The 26,082-nt window shown below is 49.7% G+C and overlaps 1 protein-coding gene and 3 long non-coding RNA genes across 4 annotated transcripts in view; 1 reads left to right on the forward strand and 3 right to left on the reverse strand.

The window, feature by feature from the left end:
* The window catches only part of LOC310668671, a 44,329-nt gene extending 35,202 nt beyond the window's left edge, over nt 1-9,127 (reverse strand). The window contains exon 1 of the long non-coding RNA XR_014506779.1: nt 8,478-9,127. This is a non-coding gene — a long non-coding RNA (uncharacterized lncRNA). The remainder of the gene's footprint in view (nt 1-8,477) is intronic.
* LOC310668693 overlaps nt 1-26,082 on the reverse strand; it is a 197,633-nt gene that overhangs the window by 94,117 nt on the left and 77,434 nt on the right. The window lies entirely within an intron of this gene.
* The window catches only part of LOC310668645, a 68,504-nt gene that overhangs the window by 40,695 nt on the left and 1,727 nt on the right, over nt 1-26,082 (reverse strand). The window lies entirely within an intron of this gene.
* On the forward strand, nt 1,618-25,199 carry MPND (MPN domain containing). Its single transcript, XM_083421712.1, has 13 exons — nt 1,618-1,728; nt 6,019-6,227; nt 6,643-6,873; nt 9,134-9,293; nt 10,518-10,593; nt 11,048-11,144; nt 13,377-13,449; nt 13,738-13,814; nt 14,692-14,860; nt 16,877-16,947; nt 19,379-19,468; nt 22,383-22,475; nt 24,760-25,199. The coding sequence occupies exons 1-13, from the start codon at nt 1,716-1,718 to the stop codon at nt 24,844-24,846; spliced, it is 1,446 nt and encodes a 481-aa protein (XP_083277838.1). The 5' UTR covers nt 1,618-1,715; the 3' UTR covers nt 24,847-25,199.

Below are 26,082 nucleotides of genomic sequence, written 5' to 3' on the forward strand. Positions count from 1 at the left end.
TCCAGGGGGTCACGAAGAGGCAGACACAACTAAATGACAACAAATCATGGTGTGTCGCTTATTATGTCTTTGAAAATGTATGGATTAACTGTATAAATAGTGAAACTCAATAATAAAGAATGTACAGTGGTACCTCGGCTTAAGTACTTAATTCATTCCGGAGGTCCATTCTTAACCTGAAACTGTTCTTAACCTGAAGCACCACTTCAGCTAATGGGGCCTCCTGCTGCCGCCGGAGCACGATTTCTGTTCTCATCCTGAAGCAAAGTCCTTAACCCGAGGTACTATTTCTGGGTTAGCGGAGTCTGTAACCTGAAGCGTCTGTAACCTGAAGCTTTTGTAACCCAAGGTACCACTGTATCGTCGCTAAAATGTTGATTTTCTGGTGTCAAAATGAGAGTACCCCTAAACATTTTTAAAGAAAAGAAGCACGGATGACGATGATGATTTCCAACTCTACAATGCTGTGATGCTATACAGTGGTACCTCAGGTTACATAGGCTTCAGGTTACATGCGCTTCAGGTTACAGACTCCCTTCCAGCTTCACAATCCTTGTGTTGTTGTTTAGTCGTTTAGTCGTGTCCGACTCTTCGTGACCCCCTGGACCAGAGCACGCCAGGCACTTCTGTCTTCCACTGCCTCCCGCAGTTTGGTCAAACTCATGCTGGTCGCTTCGAGAACACTGTCCCACCATCTTGTCCTCTGTCGTCCCCTTCTCCTTGTGCCCTCCATCTTTCCCAACATCAGGGTCTTTCCCAGGGAGTCTTCTCTTCTCACGAGGTGGCCAAAGTATTGGAGCCTCAGCTTCACGATCTGTCCTTCCAGTGAGCACTCAGGGCTGATTTCCTTAAGAAAGGATGTGTTTGTTCTTCTTGCAGTCCATGGGACTCTCAAGAGTCTCCTCCAGCACCATAATTCAAAAGCATCAATTCTTCGGTGATCAGCCTTCTTTAGGGTCCAGCTCTCACTTCCATACATCACTACTGGGAAAACCATAGCTTTTAGTATACGGACCTTTGTTGGCAAGGTGATGTCTCTACTTTTTAAAATGCTGTCTAGGTTTGTCATTGCTTTCCTCCCAAGAAGCAGGTGTCTTTTAATTTCGTGGCTGCTGTCACCATCTGCAGTGATCATGGAGCCCAAGAAAGTAAAATCTCTCACTGCCTCCATTTCCTCCCCTTCTATTTGCCAGGAGGTGATGGGACCAGTGGCCATGATCTTCGTTTTTTTGATGTTGAGCTTCAGACCATATTTTGCGCTCTCCTCTTTCACCCTCAATAAAAGGTTTTTTAATTCCTCCTCACTTTCTGCCATCAAGGTTGTGTCATCTGCATATCTGAGGTTGTTGATATTTCTTCCGGCAATCTTAATTCCAGCTAGGGATTCATCCAGCCCAGCCTTTCGCATGATGAATTCTGCATATAAGTTAAATAAGCAGGGAGACAAAATACAGCCCTGTCGTACTCCTTTCCTTCTATAATTCCTGCGCTGCAGAGGCTACATGACCCTCGGGAGTCCTTTGCAATTCTGCTCCTGCGCTTCCTCTCCTTTGTCTTCCCTTTCTCATTCCCTTCTTCTGCTCTCCCTCCCTCCTTCCCCCTCTCCTTTGTCTTCCTTTCTCTCCCGTTCTCCTTTCCTCCCGGGGAGAGGCGGGGACAGCCGGGAGCCTCCGCGCTGTGACGCGCAGAGGAAGCGGCGAGGGCGAAGCGGAGCCATGGCTGCAGCAGGTACCCGGGAGGGAGGCGGGGATCGGGGCCGGTAGGCAGGAAGCAGGGAGGGAGGGAGGGAGGCGCCGGCCCGGCTCGGATCCAGACCCTCTTTCTCCCCGCAACCAGCCCAGCTCAAAGGATAGGCTCTCGGCCCCACAACCTGCTTTTGCAGCCGTGCGCCCGGGGCGCGCGGCTCCCAGGCGGACTCCTGCCGGGATGGAGAGCGCTGGTCCTCTGAGCGCGCACAGACGGCTGCAAAGCCCAAGCTTAAAGGATGGAGAATGGTGCTGATGTTGGGGCTGCGCACCCGCAGCTCCTGCTCATTTATCTCCTTGCCCCGATGGGTTGTAGGCAGGTGTTAGCCCTGCTCCGAGTAGACCCATTGGAAACAATGGGCGTGACTAACAGCGGTTCTGTTGCAGAGTCAAGATTTATATGCATCATCTGTCGGTCTCTCTCTGTCCATCCAGCCATTCTTCCATCCCTCCGTACGATTATATTAATTTTTGAATTCTGAATTTATTGTCATTCACGTTTTATACTGGATTTTATGCTGTTTTTTGTTGCATCAATTAAGTGTTTTAAAGTTGTTGTCAGCCGCCCTGAGCCCAGTTTTCTGAACCGGGAAGGGCGGGGTATAAATAAAAATTTATGATTTTATTTATTATTAATTATTGCAAAATTTATATGCCGCATAATTGTAAAAAAAACCCTATAACCATCCATCCTTCCTAATATATTTTCACAAAATTTAGACACCACAATTGTAAGACAAAAAACCCCCCAAACCTCAAGGCGGTTTGCAGAAAGATAAAACAACAACAGAGACAAGTAAACAACAACAACTATTCAATAATATATCCAGTGAAAGGCAGGCCACATCTATCCTAAACATCTATTCGTTTATTCATGCTGGGGTTTTTTATATTAATAATTTATTAAGAAAGTTTAATTTATAGGAAGAGAGTGAGAAAAAAAGAAAGAAAATAAACCAATACAGCGGTACCTCGGGTTAAGTACTTAATTCGTTCCAGAGGTCCGTTCTTAACCTGAAACTGTTCTTAACCTGAAGCACCACTTTAGCTAATGGGGCCTCCCGCTGCTGCCGTGCCACCGGAGCACGATTTTTGTTCTCATCCTGAAGCAAAGTTCTTAACCTGAGGTACTATTTCTGGGTTAGCGGAGTCTGTAACCTGAAGTGTATGTAACCTGATGTGTCCGTAACCTGAGGTACCACTGTAGTCCCTTCTGCTTCCCACTGTATAATAATAATATAATAACAATTTATTATTTATACCCCGTCCATCTGGCTGGGCTTCCCCAGCCACTCTGGGCGGCTTCCCAAAAAATATTAAAATACTGTAATACATCAAACATTAAAAGCTTCCCTAAACAGGGCTGCCTTCAGATGTCTTCTAAAAGTCTGGTAGTTGTTTATCTCTTTGACATCTGATGGGAGGGTGTTTTACTGGGTGGGTGCCGCCACCGAGAAGGCCCTCTGCCTGGTTCCCTGTAACTTAGCTTCTCACAGTGAGGGAACCGCCAGAAAGCCCTCGGCACTGGACCTCAGTGTCCGGGTAGAACGATGGGGGTGGAGACGCTCCTTCAGGGATACTGGGCAGAGGCCGTTTAGGGCTTTCAAGGTCAGCACCAACAATCTGAATTGTGCTCGGAAACGTACTGGGAGCCAATGTAGGTCTTTCAAGACTGGTGTTATATGGTCTCGGCGGCCGCTCCCAGTCCCCAGTCTAGCTGCTGCATTCTGGATTAGTTGCAGTTTCTGGGTCAGCTTCAAAGGAACCCCACATAGAGCGCATCGCAGTAGTCCAAGCGGGAGATAACCAGAGCATGCACCACTCTGGCGAGACAGTCTGCAGGCAGATAGGGTCTCAGCCTGCGTACCAGATGGAGCTGATAAACAGAACCTGGACACAGAACTGACCTGCACCTCCATGGACAGCTGTGAGTCCAAAATGACTCCCAGGCTGCGCACCTGGTCCTTCAGGGGCACAGTTACCCCATTCAGGACCAGGGAGTCCCCCACACCCGCCCACCTCCTGTCCCCCCAAAACAGTGCTTCTGTCTTGTCAGGATTCAACCTCAATCTGTTAGCCGCCATCCATCCTCCAACCACCTCCAGACACTCACACAGGACCTTCACTACCTTCACTGGTTCATTGTACCACTCTAATTAGGGGAGTGGGGAGATCAAAGGGACTATGCAGCCCTCCAGACTCATCTAATCTTAGCCAAATCAAACATACGCCCCTTCTCTATACAAGGGGTCAGGGGACGATTACAAGTGGTAACACCAAAGTTATGTCCATCAAGAACTATCCTGCCAATCTTCACCTTCATAAGGACTAGGTAAAAAGGTAAAGGTACCCCTCCCCGTACGGGCCAGTCTTGCCAGACTCTGGGGTTGTGCGCCCATCTCACTCAAGAGGCCGAGGGCCAGCGCTGTCCGAAGACACTTCCAGGTCACGTGGCCAGCCAGACATCGCTGCTCTGGTGAGCCAGAGCCGCACACGGAAACGCCGTTTACCTTCCCGCTGGAGCGGTCCCTATTTATCTACTTGCACTTTGACGTGCTTTTGAACTGCTAGTTTGGCAGGAACAGGGACCGAGCAACGGGAGCTCACCCCGCCGCGGGGATTTCAACCGCCGACCTTTCGATCGGCAAGCCCTTGGCGCTGAGGCTTTAACCCACAGCGCCAGGTGCTTCCTTATTAATTTTTACAAAAGGCACCAAATCCTAGATGCTGGATTTTGCATCAGATTTCCCAGCTGTCTGATTCACGAATCTCTCCGTACGCAAAGCACTTCTAAACAATTGGGAGGTACAAGGAGCTGCTTACTCCTGAGGAAGCCCATCTGTCTAGCTCAGTATAGCCTGTGATGGCAGGTAGTGGATCATCGTATTTCAGAGTTGGAAGGGACCTCCAGGGTCCATTAAATGCATGAATCTCAGCTAAAGCATCCATGGCAGATGGCCAGCCGATCTTGGTCCGGCCCAGGCATAGGCAAACTCGGCCCTCCAGATGTTTTGAGACTAAAATTCCCATCATCCCTGACCACTGGTCCTGTTAGCTAGGGATGACGGGAGTTGTAGTCCCAAAACATCTGGAGGGCCTAGTTTGCCTATGCCTGGTCTGTACACTAGACTTTTGCTGATGCAGCCTAGAATAAAAAGGTAAAGGGACCCCTGACCATTAGGTCCAGTTGTGGCTGACTCTGAGGTTGCGGCGCTCATTGCGCTTTATTGGCCGAGGGAGCCGGCTTACAGCTTCCGGGTCATGTGGCCAGCAGGACTAAGCCGCTTCTGGCGAACCAGAGCAGTGCATGGAAACACCGTTTACCTTCCCGCCGGAGCGGTACCTATTTATCTACTTGCACTTTGATGTGCTTTCGAACTGCTAGGTTGGCAGGAGCAGGGACCGAGCAACGGGAGCTCACCCCGTGGCGGGGATTCGAACCGCCGACCTTCTGATTGGCAAGTCCTAGGCTCTGTGGTTTAACCCACAGCGCCACCCGCGTCCCGCAGCCTAGAATAGCCTTAGCCTTTTTTTGCTGCTGCATCACACTGTGGACTCACGTTAAGCTTGTCGTCCACCGAGACCCCTTAGATCCTATTCACACATGCTTCTAGTAACCCATCCTATATATGGGAATATGGTTCTTCCTGCCTAAGTGCAGAACCAGACATATGTCCCTATTAGAATTCCTTTTGCTAGCTTGGGCCCAGTTCTCTGCAATCTGTTATGGTCATTTCGAATTCCGATTCTGTCTTCTGCGGCATCAGCTACCCTTCCCAGTTTGGTGTCTACTAGATCTTGAGGGTGGGTAGGGGAATACTCCCATACAGGCCTGGATTTGCCAGGGATCGAACCTAAATTTCCCAGCCTGATCCCTCCTGGCTCCCTGATCATCAGTGGCGTAGCGTGGGTTGTCAGCACCCGGGGCAAGGCAAGTAATTTGCGCCCCCTAGCCCGGGGCAAGGCAAGTAATTTGCGCCCCTCCCCCCGCTGCACTATCCCTCCCCCAGATAGTCCCTCACTCTCTCTCCGCACCGCACCGCACGCCTGGCACCCCCCCTCCACAGTGGGCGGTGACCCGGCGGCTCGGATCGGATTCGCACAGCCAGCACTGCAGTGAGAGAGAGTGAGTGAGCCAGGTAGGGGCAGAGAGCTGCGAGTGCGAGCGCCCCCCCCCCCCGATGTTGCGCCCGGTGCGGCCGGCCCCCCCTGCACCCCCCACGCTACGCAACTGCTGATCATTCCTTCTGCGCTTACTCTTCCCAAACCCTAGATGCAGAATCCCTTGGAGGAGACGATTGCCTGGAAGAGGACGAGGAGGAGCTGGAGGCGAGCTTGGAAGAAAACGAGAACGTGGGGAAATTACTGGTTCCTGGCAGGCGTAGCTGCTGCATCCTGACCCGTCGAGGAATCACTCTGCGTGTGCTTCTCAAGGACGGGCTGATTGAGCCCGGAGAGGGCGTCCTCTCCATTTACTACCTGGTAATAATAATAATAAGGGACGCAGGTGGCGCTGTGGGTTAAACCACAGAGCCTAGGACTTGCCGATCAGAAGGTCGGCGGTTCGAATCCCCGAGACGGGGTGAGCTCCTGTTGCTCGGTCCCAGCGCCTAACAACCTAGCAGTTCGAAAGCACATCAAAGTGCAAGTAGATAAATAGGTACCACTCTGGAGCACGATTTCTGTTCTCATCCTGAAGCAAAGTTCTTAACCTGAAGCACTATTTCTGGGTTAGTGGAGTCTGTAACCTGAAGTGTATGTAACATGAAGCGTATGTAACCCGAGGTACCACTGTAAATGTATATTTCAACATCTTTTTCGTCTCATTATATATCGTTTCCCAGACGTTTTCCACTCTTTTACGTTCCCATTGTCTCTCCTCTCTCACCTGTCCCAGGGCAAGAAGTTCTTGGGCGACCTCTTGACGGATGGCAAGATCGTTTGGCAGGAGACGGGTCAAGTGTTCAACTCCCCAAGCGCCTGGGCGACCTATTGCAAAAAGCTTGTCAACCCAGCCAAGAAGTCTGGGTGTGGCTGGGCGTCGGTCAAGTATAAGGGCCAGAAATTAGACCAGTATAAAGCTGTTTGGCTGAAGAAGTACCAGCCGAACACGCCCCCTGCAGAGGAGGTGAGTGAAAACCCTCATTTCTCTTTCACTTGTTAAAGGTACCCCCCTGCCCGTATGTGCCAGTCTTGACAGACTCTAGGGTTGTGCGCCCATCTCACTTAAGAGGCCAGGGGCCAGCGCTGTCCGGAGACACTTCGGGGTCACGTGGCCAGCGTGACATCGTTGCTCTGGTGAGCCAGAGCCGCACACGGAAACACCGTTTACCTTCCCGCTAGTAAGCGGTCCCTATTTATCTACTTGCACCTGGGAGTGCTTTCGAACTGCTAGGTTGGCAGGCGCTGGGACCGAGCGACGGGAGCGCACCCCGCCGCGGGGATTCGAACTGCCGACCTTTCGATCGGCAAGCCCTAGGCACTGAGGCTTTAACCCACAGCGCCACCGTCGTCCCACTTGTTAGAGCACTGCATTTATGTACAAGCTAAGTAAGCAACAAGGGACGCGGGTGGCGCTGTGGGTTAAACCACAGAGCCTAGGACTTGCCGATCAGAAGGTCGGCGGTTCGAATCCCCGCAACAGGCTGAGCTCCCGTTGCTCGGTCCCTGCTCCTGCCAACCTAGCAGTTTGAAAGCATGTCAAAGTGCAAGTAGATAAATAGGTACCGCTCCAGCGGGAAGGTAAACGGCATTTCCGTGCGCTGCTCTGGTTCGCCAGAAGCGGCTTAGCCCTGCTGGCCACATACCCGGAAGCTGTACGCCGGCTCCCTCGGCCAATAAAGTGAGATGAGCGCCGCAACTCCAGAGTCGGCCACGACTGGACCTAATGGTCAGGGGTCCTTTTACCTTTACTTAAGTAAGCAACAGTTTAGATTTATCCGAGTATGGTAAATGCAAAAAAGCTGCTTTTAATGGGTTAAAAAAGAAAGAAAGGAAACAGACTCTAAATTTTTATATATACTTAATGGCGACACAGTTTTTTGTCCTCTTTTGTTTGTGCTTCTGTGCAAGAATCACTAATGCAGTTTTCATTTACGCTAAGAAATCAAGGGCTATCTGCCAGTGTGGTGTAGTGGTTAAGAGCGGTGGACTCGTAATCTGGTGAACCGGGTTCGCGTCTCCGCTCCTCCACATGCAGCTGCTGGGTGACCTTGGGCCAGTCACACTTCTTTGAAGTCTCTCAGCCCCACTCACCTCACAGTGTGTTTCTTGTGGGGGAGGAAGGGAAAGGAGAATGTTAGCCGCTTTGAGACTCCTTAAAGGGGGTGAAAGGGGGGATATCAAATCCAAACTCTTCTTCTTCTTCTTCTGCCCCAAGATCTTTAATGAAGGGCCGCATACTAATTTATTAATTTAATGTGGGCACCAACCGCTGCTGGGAGAGAGGTTGGGAAGAGAGATTCCAACTCTCTCATAGCAGAGTTAAGCACAACAGCGATTGTGCAGAGCACATTAAAACTTGGTTAGATTTCACATATGCCCTCATCCACTTTCAAAACAAATGTTCCCCACAAAAATACTTAGGCTAGAATAAATCACAGTGAGTGATTTATTTACTTTTGCTCACAGAGTTCCCAGAATTTAAAATGGACAGATGTGTCAGCTGGCAGTAAGACAAAAAGGAAGAAAGGTTTCAAATGACTTTAAAAGAAAATAACTTTACAGTGGCACCTCGGGTTAAGTACTTAATTCGTTCTGGAGGTCCGTTCTTAACCTGAAACTGTTCTTAACCTGAAGCACCACTTTAGCTAATGGGGCCTCCTGCTGCTGCTGTGCCGCCGGAGCGCAATTTCTGTTCTCATTCTGAAGCAAAGTTCTTAACCCAAGGTATTATTTCTGGGTTAGTGGAGTCTGTAACCTGAAGCGTATGTAGCCCGAGGTACCACTGTACTTACTTCCAAAGAGGATCATGCAATCTTTGGGTTGCAGGCTATAAGATCTCCTTTTTTGAGAGATTCAGTTCACTTGGTTTTTCTTGCAGCTGGGAGCCATCGTCCGCATGGCTCCTTCTTTGCTTCTTGCATGAAGCACAGAGAAAAAGACTGAGAAGTGGGGGAGCAGAGGGCCTGCTAAGCCACACCCACTTGCTACCTGGGTTCCGGGCTCAGGTTAACTCTTTCATGCATGCAGGTTTGAGTCAGCAACTGTATATTGCAGAAACTGCCTCTGTCTTCTGCATTCTGGCCCACTGGCAAACAGCTCTGGATGTTCAGGAGCAACTGAGGGCATGGCTGTTCTGCCTTCATCACCTGAGAGCTCTTGTAGGCTGAGCAGCAGTGAGGAGACTGTCCTCTCTGACGGCTTTTGCATCTATTTTTCTCCCCCAGAGTTTAGTGAGCGAAGGGGAAGAGGATGAGCTTGCCGAGGAGGAGGAAGAAGAAGCCAAGGGGGTTAAGTCAGTCCTCTCAGAGTCCATGCTAGCTAAGAAATTGGAGGACAAGACCCGGAAGCAGCAGGCAAAAAGCCTCGCAGAATTGCACAGCTCAGGTATGCCAATGTAGTATTGATTTATATGCCACTGGCTTGCCAAAACGGGCTTCTAAGCAGTTTACAAATGTAAAACCAATTATATATATTTTTTAAAACCCTATTATTTGTGATTTAAATACACAATTTCGCTCATACTTTAAAAACACCCATAAACTTAGTACAGTCATACTTTGGTTCTCAAACGGAATCCATTCTGGAAGTCCATTCGACTTCCGAAAACGTTCAAAAACCAAGGCGCGGCTTCTGATTGGCTGCAGAAGCCGCGTCAGACGTTCAGCTTCCAAAAAAAGTTCGCAAACCGGAACACTCGCTTCCAGGTTTGCAGTGTTCGGGAGCCAAAACATTTGAGTCACAAGGCGTTCAACAACCAAGGTACGACTGTATAGTTTTATTACATATGCGACCGCAAAACAGTCTGACTCCACAAACAGATCTTTATATAGCAGGGCGCTCTGAAATAAAAGAAATTTGTCAGAACTTATGTCCTCGCAGATTCTTGGAAAACAGACTTCCCCCCGCTGCAGGAAGGAATTTTGGCTAGCATTGTTGTTGTTGTTGAGTCGTTTTGTCGTGTCCGACTCTTCATGACCCCCTGGACCAGAGCACGCCAGGCACTCCTGTCTTCCACTGCCTCCCGCAGTTTGGTCAAACTCATGCTTTTAGCTTCAAGAACACTGTCCCACCATCTCGTCCTCTGTCGTCCCCTTCTCCTTGTGCCCTCCATCTTTCCCAAGATCAGGGTCTTTTCCAAGGAGTCTTCTCTTCTCCTGAGATGGCCAAAGTCTTGGAGCCTCGGCTTCAGGATCTGTCCTTCCAGTGAGCACTCAGGGCTGATTTCCTTAAGAATGGAGAGGTTTGATCTTCTTGCAGTCCATGGGACTCTCAAGAGTCTCCTCCAGCACCAGAATTCAAAAGCATCCATTCTTTGGCGATCAGCCTTCTTGATGGTCCAGCTCTCACTTCCACACATCACTACTGGGAAAACCAGTAGCTAGCGCTACCCTTTGATAAAGGTCACAATGGTTATGCTATGTATAAAATAAATAGATTTTGTAAACGAAACGAAGCACAAACACCCGCAATTAAAATGCAGAATAAAATAAACCTGCTTAAATGGTGCAACAATGAAAGGTGTTGAAATGGAGGGTGGAGATGTTTAATTTTGCGTTTCATGGCTCAATTTAGCTCAGTGATGGCCAGTCGCTTTGTTTTTAACCGCAGATAGCAGCAAACGGCTGGACTGCAGGAATCGAATCCCTGTCCGTTATTGCAGCCTGGGCAGTCGGGACTCTGCCAGGTACGTCCATCGTATGTATGTAATCCTCTCAGTAGCTAGAGACGCATGTCTTGTGTGCAGCTGTGCTCAGGGGGTGACATCTAATTTAAAAAGCAGGAGGAAAGGCTGTAGTCCTCAAGGCGAAGGCAGACTTGAGAATGGATGCCTCTGTTTTGAGTTGGTGGGTGGGGAGGCAGCTAGTTTGCTGAAATGCGGCCAACAATGTAAAAGAGAAAACTCTGGCTGGGATTCACCACGTGGCCCTCTAGACTTCTCTCGCTGGCCCCTGGAAAGCACCCACAATTCTTGCACTCTCCTACAGTGTTTCCCCGAGCCAGAACATGCCCGTGGGCGTAATGATAATAATAATAAGGCAGCTTAAGTCGTATTTAAAAGCCTTTGCATTCAGCTCATTAAGATATATATTTTTAATGTAACTAGTCCTCATAATGGCCGTTTCTTTGTCTGCCTTTAGGAACCCCCACACCTTGGTGGAAGTGACGTCTTTCGCAGCCCTTAACAAGTTCCAGCCTTTCAATGTCGCCATCTCCAGCAACGTCCTTTTGCTAGTGGTACGTTGGACATTTGGCAGGGCCCCGGCCGGCCCCACCAAGAGGCAAGGGGAGAAGCAACCACCTCTGTAATAATATAATAATAAATTATTCTTTATACCTTACCCATCTGGCTGGGTTTCCCCAGCCACCCGGGGCGGCTCCCAACAGAATATTAAAGCAGAATAGAACATCAAACATTAAAAATTTCCCTCAGGCGGCAGAATCCAGCGGGGCAGCAGATCCTCATGTTGATTTTTCTTCTGCCCTCCGTCCCTCCCTTGTTCCTGATGTATTGTATTTTTCGCTCTATAAGACGCACCAGGCCACAAGACGCACCTAGTTTTTGGAGGAGAACAAGAAAAAAAATATATTCTGAATCTCAGAAGCCAGAACAGCAAGAGGGATCGTTGTGCAGTGAAAGCAGCAATCCCTCTTGCTGTTCTGGCTTCTGGGATAGCTGCGCAGCCTGCATTCGCGCCATAAGACGCACACACATTTCCCCTTACTTTTTAGGAGGGAAAAAGTGAGTCTTATAGAGCAAAAAATACGGTAAATCTTCCCTCCCCTCTTCTTCCCTGGTGGAAAGGAAGGGAGGTCTGCCATCTTGGGGTTTGCCTCGGGTGCCAAAAATGTACTGGGCCGACTCTGCCGTTTGATAAAAATGCAAGCGCAAAGTTCCCTTAATAATTGCAATTTTTTTAAAAAACACCCCCTTGGGAATCAACATTGCTTAGGTTCCGAAAAATAGCCTGCAGTCTTTTTTCCTCTGCTAGTGCATACAGTAGTAATATTGCTAGTAGTAGTAGTAATAATAATAATAATAATAATAATAATAATAATAATAATTGTTATGTACTGAAGTTCTCACCCTGGGCCAGCAGGGGGATACTGTACATAGTTTTCACTTAGGTCCACTTATGCAAATAAGGGATTGAAAGTGACGTTCAGTGATTGGATAGTTACAGAAAGTGGTTACTGTTGCGTTGTAGTGGAGCTCTATATAAGCAGGCTGGCTGAACCCTTCAGTTCAGTTCTGTTCTGGCCTGTGAATAAACAAGAGCTGTTTGAAGAATCGCTGTGTCATCTGATATGTTCACCCACAACTTAACAATAAAAATAATAATAATTTATACGCCGCCCATCTGGCTGGGTTTCCCCAGCCACTCTGGGCGGCTCCCAACAAAATTAGAAGCACAATAAAACATCAAACATTAAAAACTTCCCTAAACAGGGCTGCCTTTAGATGTCTTCTAGAAGTCAGATAGCTGTTTATTTCCTTGACATCTGGTGGGAGGGCGTTCCACAGGGAGGGCACCACCACCGAGAAGGCCCTTTGCCTGGTTCCCTGTAACCTCACTTCAGCAACCTCACTTCACGTAGCAAGGGAACCGCCAGAAGGCCCTCGGTGCTGGACCTGAGAGCCCGGGCAGAACGATGGGGGTGGAGACGCTCCTTCAGGTATACTGGACCAAGGCCATTTAGGGCCTTAAAGGTCAGCACCAACACTTTGAATTGTGCTCGAAAATGTCCTGGGAGTCAATGTAGGTCTTTCAGGACCGGTGTTATATGGTCTCACCGGTGGCTCCCAGTCACCAGTCTGGCTGCCGCATTCTGGATAAGTTGTAGTTTCCGAGTCACCTTCAAAGGTAGCCCCACGTAGAGCGCATTGCAGTAGTCCAAGCGGGTGATAACCAGAGCATGCGCCACTCTGGTGAGACAGTCAGCAGGCAGATAGGGTCTCATCCTGCATACTAGATGGAGCTGGTAGACAGCTGCCCTGGACACAGAACTGACCTGCACCTCCATGGACAGCTGTGAGTCCAAAATGACTCCCAGGCTGCTCACCTGGTCCTTCAGGGGCACAGTTATCCCATTCAGGACCAGGGAGTCCTCCACACACACCCTGTCCCCACAAAACAGTCCTTCTGTCTTATCAGGATTCAACCTCAATCTGTTAGCCGCCATCCATCCTCTGACCGCCTCCAGACACTCACACAGGATCTTCACTGGTTCTGATTTAAAAGAGAGGTAGCGCTTTTGGGGGGTGGAATCCACAAATCTGATAGCTTGGACTCTGATATGAGGAATATAGCATTGTAGAGTTGGAAGGGACACTAAGAGTCATCTAGTCTGACCCCAATGCAATGCAGGGATTATGGGAGCTGGAGTCCAGCGGCACCCACAGTGTGACCATAGCACCCAAGGGTTACCAAACCTTCAAACCTGTGCTCTTTCCACCCTTCCTCTTAGGACTTCCATAGTCACCTGACGAAGAGTGAAGTAACTGGCTATCTCGGCGGTCGCTGGGACACCAACAGCCAGCGTAAGTTCCCCGGGGGTAACTAGCAAGAGAGTGGAGCTGAAATGTTCCAAATTCCTTTCTTTTTTTATTGACTTTAAAAAAAAATTATACACGATGATGGATTTTTCAGAGCTAGCCGACCTAACCGGAAGAGTTATCATCCCTAGCTAACAGGACCAGGGGTCAGGGACGATGGGAATTGTAGTCCCAAACATCTGGAGGGCCGGAGTTTGCCTATGCCTGGTCTAAGAGGGCTCTCAAGATTGACTTTCAAGCTCACACACATCTTTTCTTTTTTAAATCTTTCAGTGTTAACGGTGCTGAGGGCATTCCCTTGCCGATCACGCCTTGCGGACGGGGACTTAGCAGCTGCTGTGGAAGAAGAGGTAAGGAGCTCATATCATCAGTAATGGTGGAGTCCAACATGGGGTAGCGGGCACCACAACTGCCCCATGGATTGTTTGTTCGATTCTTCCTTTTATCCTCCAGCTGTCTTGGAAGTATAACTCCCGGGAAAACAGCTTGGATGAAGATGGTGGGAAGAGAGGTTGCTCCCCATTCGAGGGTGTTCTACTTTTTTCGCTCGTTTTTCATTTTGGGGCTAACAAAACACAGGCCTCAGTAGTGGCATACATTTGTTGTTTAGTCATGTCCGCCTCTTCGTGACCCCCTGGACCAGAGCACGCCAGGCCCTCCTGTCTTCCACTGCCTCCCGCAGTTGGGTCAAACTCATGTTAGCAGCTTTGAGAACACTGTCCCACCATCTCGTCCTCCGTCGTCCCCTTCTCCTTGTGCCCTCCATCTTTCCCAACATCAGGGTCTTTTCCAGGGAGTCTTCTCTTCTCCTGAGGTGGCCAAAGTCTTGGAGTGTCAGCTTCAGGATCTGTCCTTCCAGCCAGCACTCAGGGCTGATTTCCTTTAGAATGGAGAGGTTTGATCTTCTTGCAGTCCATGGGACCCTCAAGAGTCTCCTCCAGCACCATAATTCAAAAGCATCAATTCTTTGGCGATCAGCCTTCTTGATGGTCCAGCTCTCACTTCCATACATCACTACTGTGAAAACCATAGCATAGTATTGGAGCCTCAGCTTCAGGATCTGTCCTTCCAGTGAGCACTCAGGGCTGATTTCCTTCAGAATGGAGAGGTCTTGCAGTCCATGGGACTCTCAAGAGTCTCCTCCAGCACCAGAATTCAAAAGCATCCATTCTTCTGGATATGCTTAAGACTGCTGAAAAGCAACATCCTTTTTCCTCTTGTCTTCAGATATGCCAGAACCTTTTCATGCGTGGGCTTTCCCTGGTGGGCTGGTATCACAGCCACCCGTTCAGCCACGCCCTGCCATCCCTCCAGGACATCGATACTCAAATGGACTACCAGCTAAAGCTCCAGGGAACCAGCAACAGCTTCCAGCCTTGCTTGGCACTCATCTGCGGTAAGTGGCAGAAGGGTGCCCGTCCGTCTCAACGAAACAGCCTGGGCTGGTCCTGTGGGTTAACCATGAGGCAAGGTCCAAGTCCAGTCTGTGGTCGAAGGTGCAGTATGGAGGCAGTCCTTCAAAGCTGAAATGGGGTCCAAGGCAGGAAGTCGGGTGTGGTCAGGAACTCTGGCAGAAGAGCAGGACAGGGTGCAGGCAGGAACAGGCTACCAACAATGTTGCTCCCGCAACCTGGGACTGGGCTGGGTGGCTTTTATCTGCCCTGAGGCATAGGGCGGCCCCGGTCCACAGGTGACTCGCCTCTCCTGGCCTGGAGGCGAGCCCTCCTCCTGTGGGAACTTAGTTCCCTCCGCCTCTCTGCCCTGAGCCTCTGCAGCTCAGGAGAGGCTGGAGGGTTACTGGACCCAGAGGCAACCTCAGCTTCCCCTAACGGGGCTGAGAGTGGAGCACCTGCAGGCAATGGGTCCTCCATCACCTCAGGAGCCAGAGCAGACTCAGCTGGTGCCTGCTCCTGAGGATCCAGCACAGGTGAGGACCCTTCAGGCTCAGGCCCCAGCCCCAGCTCAGCTGGTTCTGGAGGCGGGGAATCCTGTGCAGGCTGGGATCCCTCAGGTTCAGCCTCTGAGTCCGAATCCCAGGCCATCGCACAGCCCAGTGGCTTAGCGTGGGGAGTGCAGGGGGGGCCGGCCGCACTGGGCGCAACATCTGGGGGGGGGCGCGCTCGCACTCGCAGCTCTCTGCCCCTACCTGGCTCACTCACTCTCTCTCACTGCAGTGCTGGCTGTGCGAATCCGATCCGAGCCGCCGGGTCGCCGCCCAGTGTGGAGGGGAGAGTGCCAGGCGTGCGGTGCGGTGCGGAGAGAGAGCGAGGGACTATCTGGGGAGGGACAGTGCAGCGGGGGGGGGGCGCAAATTACTTGCCTTGCCCCGGGTGCTGACAACCCACGCTACGCCACTGGCACAGCCCACCGTCTCGCAGCACTCTGCAAACGTTAGGCGCAGAAATGGGCAGCATTATACCTCTCCCAATGTTTCTCCTTTACGGATTGCTCCCGTGTCTAATCCCATCTGTAACTCACTCTATGTGGGGCTGCCTTTGAGACTGACCCAGAAACTCCATCGGGTGCAGAATGTCGCAGCGAGACTCCTTACGGGGTCCTCGCCGTGGGATCACGTTTACCTGGTGCTATACCAGCTGCACTGGCTCCCGGTGGAGTACAGGGTCAGGTTTAAGGTGCTGGTTTTAACCTTTAAAGCCCTATATGGTAGAGGACCCTCGTACCTTCGGCACCGCCTCTCCTGGTATGTCCCACAGCGCCACCCGCGTCCCACTCTATCTATAGAAATGAGCAAACCAGTGATATTTTAGGGAGCAGGCTAGTAGGCGGGGCCCATGACTTACACCAGGCATAGGCAAACTCAGCCCTCTAGATGTTTTGGGAAGAAGAAGAAGAGTTTGGATTTGATATCCCGCCTTTCACTCCCTTTACGGAGTCTCAAAGCGGCTAACATTCTCCTTTCCCTTCCTCCCCCACAACAAACACTCTGTGAGGTGAGTGGGGCTGAGAGACTTCAAAGAAGTGTGACTGGCCCAAGGTCACCCAGCAGCTGCAGGTGGAGGAGCGGGGAATCGAACCCGGTTCCCCAAATTACGAGTCCACTGCTCTTAACCACTACACCGCACTGGCTGTCTAGCTAGCAGGACCAGTGGTCGGGGATAATGGGAATTGTAGTCCCAAAACATCTGGAGGGCCAAGTTAGCCTATGCCTGACTTACATCATAGGAACCTGCACAACGCAAAACACTGTTGCTGTATGTAGGTTTTTATTTTTTATCTTATATTTTGGAAATGTACTTCCAGTTTTCTTTTCCTTTATTTTTTGGGGGGTGGGCCCCAAGAGAGTGGGGCCCTAAGCTATAGCTTGTTTAGCTTATACGTAAATTTGTTTAGCTTATACTGTTCCCATGCTAGGTGCCCAAATGATCTGTAGCTTGTCTTATTGTCCCCTCAGGTCCATACTGCCATGCCAACCAAGGTGTGGAGTCGAAGATTGCGCCCTTTTGGGTTATGCCCCCTCCTGAGGTGAGTTCTGCGGCGCCTGAGCAAGGTGCTCTTTGGGAGAGTGGGGGGGTTGGGAAATTCAGCCGGTGCAGAATTCAGCACCCAGCTTGCTCACCGAAGGAAGACGGTCTGAGCATATTATACTGATCTGGTCCGACTGCACTGGCTACCAATTAGTTTCCAGGCCCAATTCAAAGTGCTGGTTCTGATCTTGTTGTTTAGACGCTTAGTCGTGTCCGACTCTTTGTGACCCCCTGGACCAGAGCATGCCAGGCACTCCTGTCTTCCACTGCCTCCCGCAGTTTGGTCAAACTCATATTCATAGCTTCGAGAACAGTGTCACACCATCTCGTCCTCTGTCGTCCCCTTCTCCTTGTGCCCTCCATCTTTCCCAACATCAGGGTCTTTTCCAGGGAGTCTTCTCTTCTCATGAGGCGGCCAAAGTCTTGGAGCCTCAGCTTCAGGATCTGTCCTTCCAGTGAGCACTCAGGGCTGATTTCCTTCAGAATGGATAGGTTTGATCTTCTTGCAGTCCGTGGGACTCTCAAGAGTCTCCTCCAGCACCAGAATTCAAAAGCATCCATTCTTTGGCGATCAGCCTTCTTTATGATCCAGCTCTCACTTCCATACATACTAGGTTCTGACCTAGAAAGGCTTAAACCATGGGTAGGCATACTAAGGCCTGGGGCCCCAGAATGCAGCTGCTGGACTGGGGACTGGGGGCGGCCGCCAAGACCACATAACACTGGCCCTGAAAGGCCTACATTGGCTTCCACTACGTTTCCAAGCACAATTCAAAGTGTTGGTGCTGACCTTGAAAGCCCTAAACAGCCTCGGCCCAGGATAACCAAAGGAGCATCTCCACCCCCATCGTCCAGCCCAGACACCGAGGTCCAGCTCTGAGAGCCTTCTGGTGTTTCCCTCCCTCCGAGAAGTGAGGTTACAGGGAACCAGGCAGAGGGCCTTCTCGGGGGTGGCGCCCTCACTGTGGAACACCCTTTGGGAGCTGCCAGATGGGTGGAATATTATTATTATTATTATTATTATTATTATTATTATTTATTATCATAATCATCTCTGTGGAACGCCCTCCCTTCAGATGTGAAGGAAATAAGCAGCTATCTTCTCTTTAAAAGACATCTGAAGGCAGCCCTGTTCAGGGAAGTTTTTAATATTTAATGCTGTATTGTTTTTAACACTTGATTGGAAGCCGCCCAGAGTGGCTGGGCAAACTCAGCCAGATGGGCCAGGTATAAATTATTATTATTATTATTATTATTATTATTATTATTATTATTATTATCACTAGCAGAGGGGAAAAGACTGGAGGATATTTTTCCGAACCCAAGCCGCGTTGATTCCCAAGGGGATGTTTGGTACACTGCCAATTGCTTGCTGCTGTTAATGTGTGTGCGTATGTGTTAGTCATTTGGTATTATACCGTATTTTTTGCCCTATAGGACGCACCGGCCCATAGGACGCACCTAGTTTTCAGGGGGGAAATCAAGTAAAAAAATATGATTCCCCCCCTCCGCAGCTCTGGGAGCAGCGGACAGGCTGCACGCAGCCTGTGCGCTACTCCAAGACCTTCTCCCTGCTTTTGTGGGAGGTGGCGGAATTCCCCCACCTCCCGAAAACCCCACAGGAGCCCAGCGTGACTCCTGCGGGCTTTTCAACCAGGAGGGAGAAGGGACTGAAACGGCCAGTCAGTCCCTCCTCCCTCCTCGAGGAAAAGCCCCCAAGAGCGGTGCGCTCTTTAAAGGGTGCGCGGCTCCTGCGGGCTTTTCTGGGAGGTGGGGGAATCCCCCCCATAGAAAAGCCAGCAGAAGCCGCGGAGCCCCTTTAAAGAGCGCGCGGCTTTTGCCTGCTTTTGCGGGAGGTGGGGGAATTCCCCCATCTCCCGCAAAAGCCCACAGGAGGGTTGGAGAGTAGCGGGAAGGCGTCACGTGCCTCCCCGCTGCCCCCCATCCTCTGGGGCTGGCGATGGAGGAGGCGCTGCTTTCACCCACCGCCAGCCTCAAAGAGCAGACTCTCCAGGCTTCAGCGGAAGCAACGCGAAGCCTCCGGAGCGCAGTGGGAGCACTCCCTCTGCGCTTCGGAGGCTTCGCGTTGCTATCGCTGAAGCCAAGGAGCCTGCATTCGCCCCATAAGACGCACACACATTTCCCCTTCATTTTTGGAGGGGGGAAAGTGCGTCTTATAGGGCGAAAAATACGGTAATCAATAAATAAAACGGTAAAATCACTTGTTGCTCAGAAGTTTGTTGGCTTAAAAAAAGGTGGTGAATTCTGAGGAGCTGCACCTCTAAGCCACCAGGGGGCACTTTACCACTTTGGTTCTCCTGAGCAAGTCAAGAGAGAGAGAGAGAAAAAAAACACAATTTGATATTATTCACTTCTCTGTGTCTCTCTCTCTTCCCACCCTTCCCCGGCCAACTTTTCTCTTCCACCAGCAAAGGCCTTATGATTACGGCATCCCCATGGAAGTTGAGGTCACCTATGTCCAAGACGGTTTCCTCACCAACGACGTTCTCCACGAGATGGTAACTTTGGTCCATCTGAATTTCGCATCTGCTCGGTGGAAGAGTGCCGGGTTGCGTCACCAAAGCGCCTTTTGTTCCAAACACACAGGGCTGCGATGATCTAAAGCGAGGCCTCTTGAAAAACAAAATTTGTCACTGATGGCAAAACAATCCTTACATTCAGAGAGCCCTGAGGGCATTCACAATGCAAGCATTGTGTATGAGCTGGACAGTCAATCTTGAGAGTCCTTTTAGACCAGGCATAGGAAAACTCCGGCCCTCCAGATGTTTGGGACTACAATTCCCATCATCCCTGACCACTGGTCCTGTTAGCTAGGGATGATGGGAGTTGTAGTCCCAAACATCTGGAGGGCCGGAGTTTGCCTATGCCTGTCTTAGACCCAAGGCTCCTTCGAATTCTTGCCAGTCAGATTTCCTTGAGAAGCCCCTGATCGCAGTGTTGTAGGAAAATTTGGGGTTGCCTTTTAGAGCCCAAATCTCCATGTCCCCTAAGTCTGTTTATCATTCGGAGAAAAATGAACCGTAGAATTGTAGAGTTGGAGGGAAATCACGGGTAGTCTATTGCAATGCCCTACAGTGGTGTCCAGTTCTGGGCACCACAGTTCAAGAAGGACACTGACAAACTGGAAGGTGTCCAGAGGAGAGCAACCAAAATGGTCAAAGGCCTGGAAACGATGCCTTATGAGGAACGGCTAAGGGAGCTGGGCATGTTTAGCCTGGAGAAGAGGAGGTTAAGGGGTGATATGATAGCCATGTTCAAATATATCAAAGGATGTCACCTAGAGGAGGGAGAAAGGTTGTTTTCTGCTGCTCCAGAGAAGCGGACACGGAGCAATGGATCCAAACTACAAGAAAGAAGATTCCACCTAAACATGAGGAAGAACTTCCTGACAGTAAGAGCTGTTCAACAGTGGAATTTGCTGCCAAGGAGTGTGGTGGAGTCTCCTTCTTTGGAGGTCTTTAAGCAGAGGCTTGACAACCATATGTCAGGAGTGCTCTGATGGTGTTTCCTGCTTGGCAGGGGGTTGGACTCGATGGCCCTTGTGGTCTCTTCCAACTCTATGATTCTATGATTCTATGATTCAATGCAGAAAAAGGTAAAGGACCCCGGACGGTTAAGTCCAGTCAAGGGTAACTATGGGGTTGCGGCGCTCATCTCGCTTTCAAGCCAAGGGAGCTGGTTTCTCCGCAGACAGCTTTCCGGGTCGTGTGACCAGCAGGACTAAACTGCTTCTGGCGCAACAGGATACCGTGACAGAAACCAGAGCGCACGAAAACGCCGTTTACCTTCCCGCTAGAGTGGTACCTATTTATCTACTTGCACTTTGACGTGCCTTCGAACTGCTAGGTTGGCAGGAGCTGGGACTGAGCAATGGGAGCTCACCCCGTCACGAGGATTCGAACTGCCGACCACCTGATCGGCAAGCCCAAGAGGCTCAGTGGTTTAGACCACAGCGCCACTCGCAGGGTTTTTTATCTGCATGAAAACCAGTACAGTGGTACCTCGAGTTACAAACGCTTTGGGTCACAAACACTTTGGGTTACAAACTCCGCTAACTCGGAAATAGTACCTCAGGTTGAGAACTTTGCCCCAGGATGAGAACGGAAATCACGCGGTGGCAGCGGGAGGCCCCATTGGTGAAAGTGCACCTCAGGTTAAGAACGGTTTCGGGTTAAGAATGGACCTCTGGAACGAATTAAGTTTGTAACCCGTGGTACAACAGTAGAAGGAAAGCAAGGGAGATCTTTTCTAGAAAATGAGGTGCCAGAACTCACCATGAATGCCTTCCTTTGTTCTCTTAGAATGGCATCGGCAGCCACCTGAGAGCTGCCAAAACAGAATCATAGAATCATGGAAGAGACCACAAGGGCCATCGAGTCCAACCCCCTGCCAAGCAGGAAACACCATCAGAGCACTCCTGACCTATGGTTGTCAAGCCTCTGCTTAAAGACCTCCAAAGAAGGAGACTCCACCACACTCCTTGGCAGCAAATTCCACTGTCGAACAGCTCTTACTGTCAGGACGTTCTTCCTAATGTTTAGGTGGAATCTTCTTTCTTGTAGTTTGGATCCATTGCTCCGTGTCCGCTTCTCTGGAGCAGCAGAAAACAACCTTTCTCCCTCCTCTATGTGACATCCTGGCTGGGGAAAAAAGCCCTGTGCACAACACTCCTGTGGTATAGTCCGCCTGTGATTCCTGTTCTTTCTTTTCTTTTTTAAAAATATTTTTTATTAAGTACAAATTAGAAAACATACATATTTACAACAAAAGAAAATACAAAGGAAAAAGAAAATACATATAACCAAGAAAAAATAATTAGAGAACACTTTGCCTCTTTTCATATTTACAGTTATTTATACCTCTATAAGGGACGCGGGTGGCGCTGTGGGTTAAACCACTGAGCCTAGGACTTGCCGATCAGTAGGTTGACGGTTCGAATCCCCATGACGGGGTGAGCTCCCGTTGCCCAGTCCCTGCTCCTGCCCACCTAGCAGTTTGAAAGTAAGTCAAAGTGCAAGTAGATAAATAGGTACCACTCCAGCGGGAAGGTAAACGGCGTTTCTGTGCGCTGCTCTGGTTCACCAGAAGCGGCTTAGTCCTGCTGGCCACATGACCCAGAAGCTGTACGCTGGCTCCCTCGGCCTGAAAGCGAGATGAGCGCCGCAATCCCAGAGTCGGTCACGACTGGACCTAATGGTCAGGGGTCCCTTTACCTTTACCTTTATACCTCTATAAAATGCTATTCACAATAAAGGAGTGAAATGAAAGATATCAGGAAAAAAAGAACAAAGAAAAAATAAAGAAGTAAAAGAAAAGGATCATAGGTGAAATTTTTTAAAAGTAGATAACAATTCACTATACATAGCCGTTTCCCATCTATATTTATATTCAATTGTTCTTTCTTCCTCACAGATGCTGCTGGTGGAGTTTTACAAAATGGCGCCCGACGTAGTGAAGTTTCAAGAGATGTGGAGCCAGGAGCAGACCTATTTGGATAAACTAAAGGTGATCTTGAGGAAGAGTTGTCCGGCAGTGGAGCGGACCTCCAGAGAAGGTGGTAGATTCTCCTTCCTTGGAGGTTTTTAGGCAGCGGTTGGGTGGGCATTTGTTAAACTGGGATTCCTGGGCTGCAGGGGGTTGGACTGGATGACCCTCAGGGGTCCCTTCCGACTCCACAAGTCTCTAGTTATGCATGCTCTGGTGATCTGGACTACTGCAATGCGCTCTACGTGGGGCTACCTTTGAAGGTGACCCAGAAACTGCAGCTAATCCAGAATGCAGCAGCTAGACTGGGGACTGAGAACGGCCGCCAAGACCACATAACACCAGTCCTGAAAGACCTACATTGGCTCCCAGGGTGCTTCTAAGCACAATTCCAAGTGCTGGTGATGACCTTACAAGCCCTAAATGGCCCAGTATACCTGAAGGAGCGTCTCCACCCCCATCGTTCAGCCCGGACACTGAGGTCCAGCGCCGAGGGCCTTCTGGTGGTTCCCTCCCTGCGAGAAGTGAGGTTACAAGGAACCTGGCAGAGGCTGTTGGATGATTTGTGAAGGATGAAGGGCTGCATTAATAGGAGTATAGCATCTAGATCAAGGGAAGTAATAGTGCCACTGTATTCTGCTCTGGTCAGACCTCACCTGGAGTACTGTGTCCAGTTCTGGGCACCACAGTTCAAGAAGGACACTGACAAACTGGAACGTGTCCAGAAGAGGGCAACCAAAGTGGTCAAAGGCCTGGAAACGATGCCTTATGAGGAACAGCTAAGGGAGCTGGGCATGTTTAGCCTGGAGAAGAGGAGGTTAAGGGGTGATATGATAGCCATGTTCAACTATATCAAAGGATGTCACATAGAGGAGGGAGAAAGGTTGTTTTCTGCTGCTCCAGAGAAGCGGACACGGAGCAATGGATCCAAACTACAAGAAAGAAGATTCCACCTAAACATTAGGAAGAACGTCCTGACAGTAAGAGCTGTTCGACAGTGGAATTTGCTGCCAAGGAGTGTGGTGGAGTCTCCTTCTTTGGAGGTCTTTAAGCAGAGGCTTGACAACCAGATGTCAGGAGTGCTCTGATGGTGTTTCCTGCTTGGCAGGGGGTTGGACTCGATGGCCCTTGTGGTCTCTTCCAACTCTATGATTCTATGATTTACTGGTGAAAGTATAGTCCTTTTTGTTGGGGATAATTCGGACTGAAATTCCCAGGTGTCAAAAAAGATTATTTGTGTATGCCACTACTGCAGCCCATGTTTTGTTGGCTCAAAAATGGAAAACAAGCAAGACCCCAACCAAGGAAGAGTGGCAACTTAATCTGACAGAATATGCTCAGCTTGCAGACTTAACATATAGAATAAGAGAACAAGAACGTATGTTTAGAGAAGATTGGAAAACGTTTATTGAATATAAGGCGGGGGGGGGGGGAATTGTGTACAGCTGAAAACCTTGGCAGCATTAAGAGAAACTCAACAGTGCAAATAAGTTTTGATGGATGCAATAATGGAATACTGAATGGTTTAGTTTGGGTAAAATATGCAGGGACTTGTGATATGCAAAATGGAAAGAGAAGACGGGGAAGTCATTTATACCTTCAGGATGTTTAAATGTGTATTTTAAATTGTAAAACATAAAAATTTAATAAGAATTAGACAGAGAATCATAGAATCATAGAGTTGGAAGAGGCCACAAGGGCCATCGAGTCCAACCCCCTGCCAAGCAGGAAACACCACCAGAGCACTCCTGACATATGGTTGTCAAGCCTCTGCTTAAAGACCTCCAAAGAAGGAGACTCCACCACACTCCTTGGCAGCAAATTCCACTGTCAAACAGCTCTTACTGTCAGGAAGTTCTTCCTAATGTTTAGGTGGAATCTTCTTTCTTGTCGTTTGGATCCATTGCTCCGTGTCCGCTTCTCTGGAGCAGCAGAAAACCACCTTTCTTCCTCCTCTATGTGACATCCTTTTATATATTTGAACATGGCTATCATATCACCCCTTAACCTCCTCTTCTCCAGGCTAAACATGCCCAGCTCCCTTAGCCGTTCCTCAGAAGGCATCGTTTCCAGGCCTTTGACCATTTTGGTTGCCCTCCTCTGGACACGTTCCAGTTTGTCCGTGTCCTTCTTGAACTGTGGTGCCCAGAACTGGACAAAGTATCACACAGTGATTTGTGGGTGGGCTGTGCAAGGGAGAAGCAATTTTTCTTGCCTACTCGCATTTAGCAAGCTGCTGAGGCTCGCTTTCGGTCTGAGTGCCCTGCCTGTTTGAATGATGAACGCTGCTCTCCTCTCCTTGCAGGGCTCATTGGCTTCCAGGACGCCCAAGGACCAAGGTTTTGGACATATCCTGGAACAAGTCTACAGCATCCTCAAGCAGTACAGCTGAAACCAGGAGGAGGAACCACGTCTTCAAGGAGCTGTCAGTCATGGGTTAGGGAAAGAGGTTTGGTTAAGAAGCTTCCCCCTTCAACTTTGAAACCCAGTTCTGCCCAATCTTGCTTGGCAGGTAGAGAGGGAAATGGAGACCCTGTGTGTGTGTTTTTGTGTGTGTTTAAGAAAGGTTTTTCACGAGTTTAAGAGGAAACACTGGACCAGCCAAGAACATGCTTTGATTTGCCTATGCGGAAGCTAGAGAAGCTATCTGTTCCATTGTACTCGGCTTGGTGTCACGGGAACACACCCATTTCATAGATGCGTCGACTGAAGCAACCTGGCTTGCGAGGCCTCAAAAGGACCCTTTGGTAGATCATAGAATCATAGTGTTGGAAGAGACCACAAGGGCCATCGAGTCCAACCCCCTGCCAAGCAGGAAACACCATCGGAGCACTCCTGACATATGGTTGTCAAGCCTCTGCTTAAAGACCTCCAAAGAAGGAGACTCCACCACACTCCTTGGCAGCAAATTCCACTGTCGAACAGCTCTTACTGTCAGGAAGTTCTTCCTAATGTTTAGGTGGAATCTTCTTTCTGGTAGTTTGGATCCATTGCTCCGTGTCCGCTTCTCTGGAGCAGCAGAAAACAACCTTTCTCCCTCCTCTATGTGACATCCTTTGATATATTTGAACATGGCTATCATATCACCCCTTAACCTCCTCTTCTCCAGGCTAAACATGCCCAGCTCCCTTAGCTGTTCCTCATAAGGCATCGTTTCCAGGCCTTTGACCATTTTGGTTGCCCTCCTCTGGACACATTCCAGTTTGTCAGTCTCCTTCTTGAACTGTGGTGCCCAGAACTGGACACAGTACTCCAGGTGAGGTCTGACCAGAGCAGAATACAGTGGCACTATTACTTCCCTTGATCTCGAATTCAATCCAGCAGGGTGTTGTGCGCTGGTCGACACCGCTGATCTCCTCTTGAGGTTTTCCGAGACGGAACGGAAGCCCGCAACTCTCCAGTTTCGTCTTACATTTCACGCTGTGAAGGGTGGGGAGAAACTCGCCTATGTTTGGGGTTTGTGTGTCTGAGCTGGTAAGAGGGCAGATTTTAAAAAAGGGGCAGTGTGCTGTTGCCTTCCTAAAAAATTTCACGGATCTGTAGAAGCAGCAAAAACTGAGTAAAAAGGCAGCTAAAAAGGACGGAAGCTTACTTTGCGTAAAAGCAGGGTTGCGGCAGGTTGGTGAAA

Source organism: Podarcis tiliguerta, assembly GCF_965153285.1.
Source record: "Podarcis tiliguerta genome assembly, chromosome: 18".
NCBI lineage: Eukaryota > Metazoa > Chordata > Lepidosauria > Squamata > Lacertidae > Podarcis > Podarcis tiliguerta.